Here is a 12,343-nt window from a genome sequence, read left to right on the forward strand (position 1 = left end):
TGCATTAAAATTGCTGTAAATTTGCAGCAAAATATCTGCGTTTGGGATTTAAAAAAAAAAAGTGTGGCAATGTTTCTGGGATTTTACCGCTATTTTTAAAAAGATCCCCAAAAAAATATTCTCTCCAGTGTGCCAGGGCCTTATCAGTTTATAGACCTAGACTGTAATTTTAAGGGAAGGACCTTAATAAGTCCGTTCTCTAAATATTGCACAGAAGAGGCAAATTTTAACCCCTTCCCGACCGCCTAATGCTGATAGGCGTTGGAGCGGTGGCAGCCCCAGGTTTGCTTAATGCGCAAAGGCGTCAAGTCCTGGGGCGGGATTTTGCAGGGGATCCCACGCGCCGATGCACGTGCATCCCCACTTGAGTGACGGAGCTCTGCTCCATCATCAGTCTACAAGCGGCGATTGCCACTAGGAGACTGTTAGACAGCAAAACCGTCTATTTACATTGTAAAGCGCTGCAGTCTATGGCAGCGATGTACTAGGGACCCCTGGAGAGGCTGAGAGAGCGATCGGCTCTCATAGACTGATGTCTGTGAGACCTGATTGCTGTGATTGGCTAGTGGGGGGGTATTAAAAAAAACAACAGTAAAATAAACAAATTTATTTAAAAAAAATATACAAATAAAAAAATAAACAACCATTGCACAAGCGATCAGATCCCACCAACAGAAAGCTCTGTTGGTGGGCAGAAAGGGGGGGGATTGATTTGTGTCCTGCGTAGTATGGCTCTGCAGCAAGCTATTAAGGCTGCAGGGCCCTAATTTGTAAAAAAAAAATAGCCTGATCACTAGGGGGGAGTAAGCCTATGGTCCTGAACTGGTCAAGAAAGGAAAGGTTTTGGGTACTTAGAGCAGTGGATTGACATTTCATTAGAATTCTGCCTTTAGGCAACAGATGCTGACACAAAATAGAATGGTGGTCTGTTGTGCTGTTAGGCCTGGTGCACACCAAAAACCGCTAGCAGATCCGCAAAATGCTAGCAGATTTTGAAACGCTTTTTCTTCTTTTTCTGTAGCATTTCAGCTAGCATTTTGCTGTTTTGTGAAGCGTTTTTGGTGTAGTAGATTTCATGTATTGTTACAGTAAAGCTGTTACTGAACAGCTACTGTAACAAAAAATGCCTGGCAAACCGCTCTGAAGTGCCGTTTTTCAGAGCGGTTTGCGTTTTTCATACACTTAACATTGAGGCAGAAACTCCTCCGCAATCCAAAATCTGCAGCAGCCCGGAAGTATACGTTTCTGCAAAACGCCTCCCGCTCTGGTGTGCTCCAGCCCATTGAAATACATTACCCAAGCGGATCCGCACCTGCAAGCGGATCGCAAACCGCAGCCGAACCGCTCTGGTGTGCACTAGGCCATAGAGAGATTTCTGAGATGGTGGAATTTTTTGTACGGTAATTATAATTTTTTTTCTTTTTTAGATATATTATATGTGTGGCTCTCTTCTAAAGTAAAGTTCATGCTTTTCAGCTTTTCTTCCTCTGCCTCAGTGAGTTCTGTTGATCTGGGTAGAACCTTTTCAACCTGGCTGTTGAACTGTGAAGGCTCTTTTACTTTTAGGGTCTGAATTATCAAACTGAAGGATTACAAATTTTGATCCCTCATTTTAATTATGCCCCTGAGACCATAAAAATGGATCCTATCATAAGAAAAGGCTTTCAATCTGTAAACTTGTTTAATTAAGCAGTGTCCCAATAAATTGCTTGCTCTAGTCTTTTCAAGAAACACTGTCTAGGTAGAGCTGAATATCGCAGAATACAACTAATTTCTCAGTGCAAGCTGGTAGAATCCACCAGGGGATGGTGAAAACTCTCTCAACCTCAATTCCAAGTTGGAGCTGAGGCACCTACATCCATTTGAATGTTTTATATACTTAGGAGTTCATAATGTTTCACAAGCAATAGTGTTTGCCACTTTGGAGCACATGCCAGTATAATTTGCAGAAGATAGTTTACTTGACTAGCATAATGGAAATGGTTTGAAAATGGCACAGTAACTTATACTGTATATCACTGACCAGCTTCTTGTGGTCCTGATACTGAAATATTTTTAGGTCCATAAATATTTGGACAGACACATCTAATTTTTTTTATTATTATTTTGGTTCTGTACATTACCACAATGAATTTTAAATGAAACAACTTGGTTGCAGTGCAGACTTTCAGCTTTAATTCAGTGGGGTGAACAAAATAAAATATGAGACAACATAAGCATTTTTTTTAACACAATCCATTTATTTCAGGGGCTCAGAAGTGTAGATACAGTATTAGGGCCCCTTTATTCAATTTACTTTTTCTTCCAAGTTTTTTCCTAGCTGATATTTTCACATCTCATCAATGAAATGCCTTTAAACTACTTCATCTCTAATGCTAGGTACACACTATGAGATTTTCTGGCAGATTTATTGTAAGATTGATTATTTCCAACATGTCCAATCTGATTTCCGATCAATTTCCCATAGAAGTGAATGTAAGTGTTGGAAATAATCAATATAGCAGTAAAGCTGCCAGAAAATCTGCGTGCACCTAGCATAAGGGTTTTCCCCCTAAAAAAACAGAGCAAATTTCGGTACTGTGTCCATTCATTCAGCAATACCGTTACCACGGCTTATCTCACCTAAATGAGCTATATTTTTTTTTTCGCCACCAATTAGGTTTTCTTTGGGTGGTACGTTTTGCTAAATTTTATGTTCTATGCATTTTAAAGTGAATAAAATAACACATTTTATTTGCCTATTTGTTCCGGTTATTACAATGTTTAAATTATGTCCCTAGTACAGTGTGGGGACAATATCTTATTTGGAAATAAACGTGTATTTTTTGCATTTCGCATCTACACTATCAATAATAACAAGCCCAGCAAGTGGTTAAGCCACTAGAAAGCAGGAAAACACTTAGAATAATTTTTACAGTACTTTTTTAACCTTCTTTTTGGTACTTAAACGATTGCAAAGTACTGAAAAGTTATTTTAAACAGAACATGAAAAATGATCTCCTAGGAGAAAACTTCAGTGAAAAAAATAAATTAAACTGAATGAGATTTTCTGGCAGATTTACTGTCAGCTCAATTATTTCCAACATGTCCAATCTGATTTCCGATCGATTTCCCATAGAAGTGAATGGAAAATGTTGAAAATAATCTATCTAGCAGTAAATCTGGGTGCGGGTGCGCGCGCAGGATGGTGCTGCAGGCGGCCGAGTGGGCGGGCAGGTGCAGCGGGAGCGCGCATTGGTGACTGACCTAGAGCCTGTTTTCAAACAGGCTTGGGTCAGCTAGTGGTTAATAAGTTTGCACTGTCCTGCACTGAACCCTCCATTTCCTATTTAGCAAAGTAGCAGTGTAGTGATTGCAAACTATGCAAAATGGCAGCTTCTAGCACTAGCTACTATGACCAGGAGAAGAATTGTGATTTTCATAAGGTGACATTACTTTGGGTCAGAAACAGGAGGATAATTATATAGACAATAGGGAATTGAGACACAAAATGTGGGAAGTGGGAGGCAGACTTTAAATTGGATGTTATTACAGATTGAAATTCGGCTTGAAACAAGCACAGTATTAAGATTAGTCCTAATTAATTTGGTATTAATCAGTCTTTATTTGTCTTCAGTATAAGAAAATTCCTGAAGGTCCTATTCCACCAACAACACCAAAATTTGCTTATGGAGAAATAAGCATGGAAAAGGTGAGAATGTCTCTCATTTGCATTTTTTTTTCTCCTCCTCTTCTGAAATTTTATCCCATCTATACTCGCCTATTTATTCTTTATTAGGGATGTATTAATCATATCCCTGGTTCAGCATACATTGTACAGTATATGCCTTACAGCAGGGGTAGGGAACCTTGGCTCTCCAGCTGTGATAAAACTACAAATCCCAGCATGCATTTGCCTTTATTAATCATGTGTGGCTGTCAGACTCCTGCAATGCATTGTGGGACTTGTAGTTCCTTAACAGCTGGAGAGCCAACGTTCCCTACCCCTGCCTTACAGTATATGACTAAAGGCTGTGGAACACTATATTTTGGTCCAATATCTGCTAGAAATACTACCATACTTATATACTGTAATTGAAAGTGTAATGTGGAGCATTGATTGCTTTTCTGTAGTCATCATACAAATTAGGGGAATATTGATCTCGGCATTGGGCCATTTTCACAGCATTCCTAAAAATGAACATTTATAAAATGCCACTGAATCCCATTTGTCAGAACATAGAAAAGCAGGAGATACTCTACCAAATTCAAAGATTTTTTTTACCTAAAAATGTAGTATTGCCTGAAAAAGCATAAAATAGGAAGCCCCTGGATAAAGCATGTTTAAAACGGTCACCAGTGGCTTGATTCACAGAATAGTGCTAACTGTATGCACGGCTGTCCGCGCGGCTTTTCACGCGTTTTAGCACGAAAAACGGTTTTCGCACAAATAACGTTAACATTCGCGTTCACGCGATAACGCAAAGTTAATGCGTGAATGCGACCGTTAACGCAAATTTTTGCACTCTATAACCATTATCACGTGAAACCTTGCTAACCACTTTTCACAGCGTGCTAACAGCACCGTTTTGTGAATCAAGCCCCAGGACTTTGTTCTGAATAATGGTGGGTTCTCCTCAATAAGAATTCTCATTAGTCCAATCAGTGGAGCAAAGGAGTCCTAGTGGGTGAATTAATGATACTACTGAGGACTACCTGGTAGTATTGCAGAGGGGTCTGCAGCAGTTTCTGCTGTAGTAACGCATCAGATCGATTTGTGGCATGGTGCACTGAAAACTGGGTCATCCAAGAAAGCATCAAGAACAGAAGAACAGAAGATTACATGACAATATGAAAATGTTGATTTCGTTTGTTGTGTTTTTGTTTTTTTTTGTTTTTTTAGGTAAACTGAGGTTAGAGGCATATGGTGGTGGCTGTGTGAGAGGAGTTTACAGGCTGTTAATTTTATTTGCCTTAAAAATGCAAGGTGCCTGGCTGTCATGCTGACCTCTCAGCTTCAGCTGGAAGAGTCGCATACTTTGAGCAAGTATGTAATCGGGGTAGTCTGATTTTAAACACTTGATCTGCATACTTGTCTGGGTGGGGGCTGACGAAGAGCAGGTGGTGTCCTGTGCATATCAGTATTGCATAAGATGTTCCATTACAATATTTTTATTAAATTAACAAGCCTTAAGCTCCGTCCCCACTTCAACTAATCAGGTAATGGAAGTGCTGTCACAACACATGACAACTATGGCATGGATGGAGAAATCAGACAGTGCAATCTGCACTTTTGAGGTTCCTGCAAATTGTGTCGCATTGTCATAAAACTGCTGTTTTAACTTGTAGTTTTCAGCTTAAAGAGACTCTGTAACAAAAAAAGTTCCCCGGAGGGGGGGGGGGGGTACTCACCTCTGTAGGGGGACACCTCTGGATCCTGTCGAGGCTTCCCCGTCCTCCTGTGTCCCACGGCAGTCTCGCTGCAGCCCACTGAACGCACAGCCGACAATTTGTCAGGATGTGCAATATTTACCTTTTCTGGCTCCTGCGGGTGCGCTGTTGTGGCTCTCCGCTCAGAAATAGGCAGAAATAGCTGATCTCTGTCGGGTCCGCTTTACAAGGTAGGCGCAGGAGACTTGCGCCTGCGCAGTAGAGCGGACAGACTATTTCCGCCTGTCTACGAGTGGAGAGCCAATACTGCGTCTGCGCTGGCATCGGGAAGGTAAATATTTACATCCCCGCGATTCAAGGAGCTTTATCGCTGCCGCTGAGGGACACCGGAGGATGGGGCAAGTCTCGATAGGATCCAGAGGCTTCCCCCACCCGAGGTGAGCACCCCCAGGGGACTTTTTTTTTTAGTTATTAGTCACTTAGTTATATTTGAGACGTGAAATTAAGTTTTTATTGGATTTACAGAAAATGTGCAATAATTGTTTAAACGAAATTAGGCAGGTGCATAAATTTGGGCACCACAAAAAATAAATGAAATCAATATTTAGTAGATCCTCCTTTTGCAGAAATTACAGCCTCTAAACACTTCCTGTAGGTTCCAATGAGAGTCTGGATTCTGGTTGAAGGTATTTTGGACCATTCCTCTTTACAAAACATCTCTAGTTCATTCAGGTTTGATGGCTTCCAAGCATGGACCGCTCTCACACCTCAGATATTCAATTATATTCAGGTCTGGGGACTGAGATGGCCATTCCAGAACTTTGTACTTGTTCCTCTGCATGAATGCCTTAGTGGATTTTGAGCAGTGTTTAGGGTCGTTGTCTTGTTGAAAGATCCAGCCCTGGCGCAGCTTCAGCTTTGTCACCGATTCCTGGACATTGGTCTCCAAAATCTGCTGATACTGAGTGGAATCCATGCGTCCCTCAACTTTGACAAGATTCCCAATCCTTGCACTGGCCACACAGCCCCACAGCATGATGGAACCACCACCATATTTTACTGTAGGTAGCAGATGTTTTTCTTGGAATGCTGTGTTTTTTTCCTCCATGCATAACGCTCCTTGTTATGCCCAAATAACTCAATTTTAGTTTCATCAGTCCACTGCACCTTATTCCAAAATGAAGTTGACTTGTCCAAATGTGCTTTAGCATACCTCCAGGGGCTCTGTTTGTGCTGTGGGCGGAGAAAAGGCTTCCTCTGCATCACTCTCCTTGCGTAAAGTGTGCAGAATGGTTGAACGATGCACAGTGACTCCATCTGCAGCAAGATGATGTTGTAGGTCTTTGGTGCTGGTCTGTGGGTTGACTCTGACTGTTCTCACCATTTGACGCTTCTGTTTATCCAAGATTTTTCTTGGTCTGCCACTTCGAGCCTTAACTTGAACTGAGCCTGTGGTCTTTCATTTCCTCAGTATTGTAAGAGTGAACAGAGGCATCAGCAGGATAAAAAGTTCTAAAAGGCTTAAAATCCCTCAGGAGGTGGTGGTGGACACGCCTCCCCGAAGCAGACAAGATACCGTCAGTTTTATGACAACAGGTTTATTGATATACTCCAAAACAAACAGTGCAACACGTTTCACGGGTGTGTTCCCGCTTTCTCAGGCAATAAACAGATAGGAGTACACTGTAAAGACAGAGACATCGTGTCCTTAGAGCAATGTAGATGTGTGCTGATGATTTTTGGTGTATAGTTACGTTAACATGAATAATGGGTACACAATGCTGTGGTTAGAGGTATATTGGGAGAGGGGGTGAGGGGCTGTGCGGGGATTATTTAAGAGTAAAAATTGTAGTAAGAAGGGGGGGGGGGATGGGAGGAGGGGACTATTAGGGGGTATTTTTAGGGAGAAAATAAGGGTGGCAAAACACAATGCAATCAAATGCAGTAAAATGCAGTAATACAGACTCACCAGTATAGTCTCGAGGTCACGAATAGCGCCTCTGTACCGGTGAGTCTGGAGATCAAGGTTTATATACTTAAGAGTATATGGGTGGACCAATTGCATGGTTCGTAAGGGGTGGGGGCTGTGTGATGGGCAGGTAATGTGTTTCTATGGGTGGGGAGGAGGCAAGCTGGGGGGGCGTGTTTGTGGGCCAATAGGAGCATTGTCCACGTTTTGGCCAATTTTAACGGCCTCGGATGAGATAGCAAAAGTAGTGGGTCCACGCCCACTGCTTACTGCCAAGAGGGCCCCTAATTTGAGGGACAAATTAGTACGTAGTGAGTACAGTGCCAATGATGATATATGGTTACAGAGAGGAGTACCCAACGGGTCTTACAGATGTGGCAAATGTAAACTTTGTCCCTTCATTGAACGTACAAAGATGTTTGAAAACAGTGCTGGGGACGTTAAATATGATATAAGAGCATTCATTAATTGCGACACGACTCGTGTCGTTTATATGATACAGTGTCCCTGTAGGCTTAAATATGTCGGTAAGACTAAACGAGCATTGAAGGAACGGGTCCTTGAGCACTTTGGTAAGATTAAAGGAGGTAAAGCAATAGGTGGTATTTATGAACACTATTGGGAATGTCATAACAATGATCTAAAAGGCACCCTGGTTAAAGGCATCTATAGGTTGAAGGTATCCACAAGGAGGGGGGACTTTGATGAATTATTGTACTGCAAGGAAGCATCATGGATCTTTAAATTAAATACGGTAGTACCATTTGGTTTAAATGCTGAATTGGATCTGACTCCATTTTTGAGGATCCGACGGTATAATTAATTTTCTGGGATATGTGTGGATCCGCAATGAATGATTGGTGCCATGTAATGGAAGTGCCAACAAACAGAAACAAAACTACGAATAAAATACATGGATCCAATATCGATTAATTTAACATTATCCCAAGGACTGTATAGGAGAACACCGTTGAGGAATTAGTTATTAATAACCCTATGTGGTAAAGTGGATCACAGGTCTTCACCTGAGATTAGGGATGGCTTTCGTTTGATGTGCCCTATCTATGTGGAAATATGGACTCTTGGTGTCTTAGTGGCCTTCTTTATGATGGAGTCACGATGTCTGCCTTGTAGGAAAAGTACTGACTTAAAATCAATGCGCCTATACGGGGCCGTCAGCCCACCCCATCACACGCTGTGCTGTGAGTCATAGTGTGAGCGTAGAGAGGAGGCGGGCTCTTTGAACTGTTTTTAATCAGCCTTTGCGTACACTGAAGCCACACCCTGATGAAGCGTCGCAAGTGACGCGAAACGTCGGTGGGCGGAGCCACGCAGCCTGATCTTCCGGCTGTGCTTCCGCGTTGGTGAGCGCATAGAGAAGCGTTCCGTCTCCTTTGCATGCCTTCATGGATGAAGCAGCTAACTAGACTGCCAGGACAAGGCACTTGAACCACTGGGGAGTATAAGCCGAGACGCGGCCTTCCATCCATCAGGTCACTCCACAGTGGTACACGGAATGGCAATAGGAGTATCAGGAGAGCAGGACGAGCACTAGCAACATCAGTGGTGAGACCCATCCTTTATTCCTCTCAGACAAACCTATGAACTGCATCATCTTTGGGGGAATTGACCTCTGGTGGCTCCCATGCCTACTTATTAACCGTTTATGGTGGACTACAACAGGAATTTGAATTATTGTCCTAAAGAGGAGAGGGGGGCCCCCACCATACTTAATCAACACTGCATGGCACCAGTGCGGAAGCACGGCATGCTTGGGATGTGTGAATGGGTAATACCTCTATGCATTTTCAGGGCTCGTTTCCACCATAGCGAATCCGCATGCGGCGCCGACATGCGGATTCGCTTGGTACATTGAAGTGGCCGGGGCTGTTTCCATATGTGCGGCGTGCGGGAGCGATTTGGCGGCGGGCCAAATCTGCACGACGGGACCCACAGAATTCGCCTGCGTCGGGAATCCGTGCGAATCGCCGCTAATGTATTTAATAGGAAACGCATGCGTTTTTTACATGCGTTTTTACCCGCGATTCGCGTGCGATTTCGCACCTTTTTCAATGTTATTTTGCCCTGGCAGTGTCATGGTTAATTTCGCATGGCACCCTGCCATGCGAAATCGCACGCGAAATTGCGGGTAAAAACTCATGCGGAAATGCATCCGCATGCGTTTTTACAAGCGTCGGGATGCCGGCGAAATCGCGTCGCAACAGTGGAAACGAGCCCTCAAGCAGGTTTATTTATCAAAGTGGCTGATTGATGGCTAAAATGTAGCTTTGCATACGCAATTTTAGTTTGGAATCGTGTGTTTTGTTCCTTTGTGATTATCTGAGTATGTGTATGTCCTTGACTTAATAATAATAAAATTTTGATACTTTGCATATTAAGGTGGCCTGAAAACCCATATGTGTTCAGATTTTTTAGTAGAATTGTTGTATTAGGGTTGGCCTCGCCCATTATCTCTCTATTTGGGTAAGATAGCTAAGTATTAAAGGGACTACATCCACACGCAACATTTTGCCTTTGTATCTATATTGCCAATAGGAGCAGGGGACAGGTTATGTAACCTATGTTGGGCCAATAGGAGCAGGGGACAGGTTATGTAACCTAAGTTGGGCCAATAGCAGGAGGGGATGTGGTTGTATAACTTCGGAGAACAAAAAAAAAAAACAAATGTGTACAAAGTGTATCTATTCAGTGGCTGGGTAGAGTACTGGTTAAGGGCACTGTCTCTGACACGGGAGACCAGGGTTCAAATCCTGACTAGGGTCAGTACCTATTCAGTAAGGAGTTTAAGGCAAGACTCCCTAATATTGCAGGGTGGCCTCCTGAGTGTGTCCCAGTGGCTGCAGCTCCTGAGCACCTTGAGTCCAACAGGAGAAAAGCGCCATACAAATGTACGGATTATTAGATGTACAGGATGCATGTTGCTGCCCCAAGTGGTTATTTTTTAGACTGCTTGGGGAGAGAAAGTATAGATAAAAAATATCATTAATTCTAACAGACATAAAGTGCATATTGGTGCATCTTTGCGCCCTAAAAGACTAGGCATAAAGGACATAATTAATCGTTGACATACAAAGATATAATAAAAGTCTATATATAAAAAAAATAGCTAGATGGTACAATACTCAATCCCCGCACAGCCCCTCACCCCCTATCCCAATATACCTCTAACCACAGCATTGTTTACCCATTATTCACATTAACGTAACTATACACCAAAAATCATCAGCAAACATATACATTGCTCTAAGGACACGCTATCTGTCTCTGTCTTTACAGTGTACTCCTATCTGTTTATTGCCTGAGGAAGCGGGAACATACCCGTGAAACGCGTTGCACTGTTTGTTTTGGAGTATATTAATAAACCTGTTGTCATAAAACTGGAGGTATCTTGTCTGCTTCGGGGAGGCGAGTCCACCACCTCCTCCTGAGGGATTTTAAGAACCTTTTATCCTGCTGGCGCCTCTGTTCACTCTTACATGATCAATATCCACCCCTGGTGGAGGGGTTGATCCCCATTTTTCCTTATCTACAGACAGTGACTTTTAATCCTGAGTGAGGACAGGTCTAATCTCCTCACCTGCCTATACAGTGGTTGCCTAGGCGGTAACCAACGTTTGTGAGTATTTGCATTATATACTTTTCATTTCCAACCCCTTGTTTTGCATACTACACTATATTGGGCTCTCTGTATTTCTTTTGTCTTTATAATTTCCTCAATATGTTCCTAACTGTGGAAACAGACAGCTGAAATATGAGACAGCTTTCTGTATCCTTCCCCTAAACCATGATGGTGAACAATCTTTGTCTTCAGGTCATTTGAGAGTTGTTTTGAGACCCCCATGTTTCTACTCTTCAGAGAAAATTAAGAGGAGGGAAACTTACAATTGACCCCCTTAAATACTCTTTCTCATAATTGGATTTACCTGTGTATGTAGGTCAGAGGTCACTGAGCTTACCAAGCCAATTTGAGTTTCAATAATTAGCTCTAAAGGTTTTGAAATCAAAAAAATGACACCCGTGCCCGAAATTATGCACCTGCCTAATTTTATTGAAACAATTATTGTGCACGTTCTGTAAATCGAATAAACTTCATTTTATTTCCCAAATTTCACTGTGTGTGTCTACTATATGATATATTTAACTGACATTTTTTATTGTAACAACCGACGATTTATACAGGAAAATTATGACAATTAACAAGGTTACCCAAACTTTTGCATCCCACTGTATGCTTCTTGTGCAAGCTGTTGCGGGATTATCCCATGCAAACTGATGCATATTGAGCACTGTGCATTTTTATCTAGCTTAAACATTGTTTGTCTCACTTGCTGAGCCATTGAATTAAAAAAATGACTTCCAATTGTTGACTGAATTAAGATACAGTATTACGGTATACTTTGTTTGAGTAGGACAATTTCTAATATAGTAAACTTCTGATAAAGTAAACTACTTTTCCTGGTCCCTTAGTAGTAGAGGCCTGCACGGTTCTAATTTTTCAGACCTGCACCCACAGCCGCTTTCAGGTTATTCTGGTACCCGCAGACCCACTACCGGCACCCGAACTGCAACTTGATTAAATCCTGACCCGCATTTCAAGTAACCTGTGGGTACCCGACCTGATGCAGGCCTCTACCTTAGCGTTTACTATAAAGGGATTCCGAGTATATTAAAGGACCACTATTGCGAAAAAAGTAGGCATTTACAATCTTACAGAACTGACAGGCTTTGGGTCAGTCCATGTCCATCTCCTCATGGAGAATTCTCAGGGATTTCTTTGTTTTCAACAGCATTTCCTGAACAGCAGTTTGACTGCAAAAATAGTTACATACCAGCCAGCCTCCCTACTGACTTGCACACTATGTTGTCAGTTAGACTTTGTAACTGCTGTTCAGAAAAAGCTGTTGAAAACAAAACCCTGGGAATGCCCCATGAGGAGATGGACTGGCTCAAAACCTGTTGGTTCGGTCAGATTTGAACTGCCTA

At 42.3% G+C, this 12,343-nt stretch overlaps 1 protein-coding gene across 1 annotated transcript in view; it reads left to right on the forward strand.

Annotated features, from left to right (window-relative positions):
* The window catches only part of GLB1 (galactosidase beta 1), a 141,856-nt gene that overhangs the window by 65,187 nt on the left and 64,326 nt on the right, over positions 1–12,343 (forward strand). The window contains exons 10-11 of the mRNA XM_068238312.1: positions 1,428–1,495; positions 3,617–3,691. Coding sequence (XP_068094413.1) covers positions 1,428–1,495; positions 3,617–3,691 — 143 coding nt within the window. The remainder of the gene's footprint in view (positions 1–1,427; positions 1,496–3,616; positions 3,692–12,343) is intronic.

Source organism: Hyperolius riggenbachi, chromosome 5, assembly GCF_040937935.1.
Source record: "Hyperolius riggenbachi isolate aHypRig1 chromosome 5, aHypRig1.pri, whole genome shotgun sequence".
NCBI lineage: Eukaryota > Metazoa > Chordata > Amphibia > Anura > Hyperoliidae > Hyperolius > Hyperolius riggenbachi.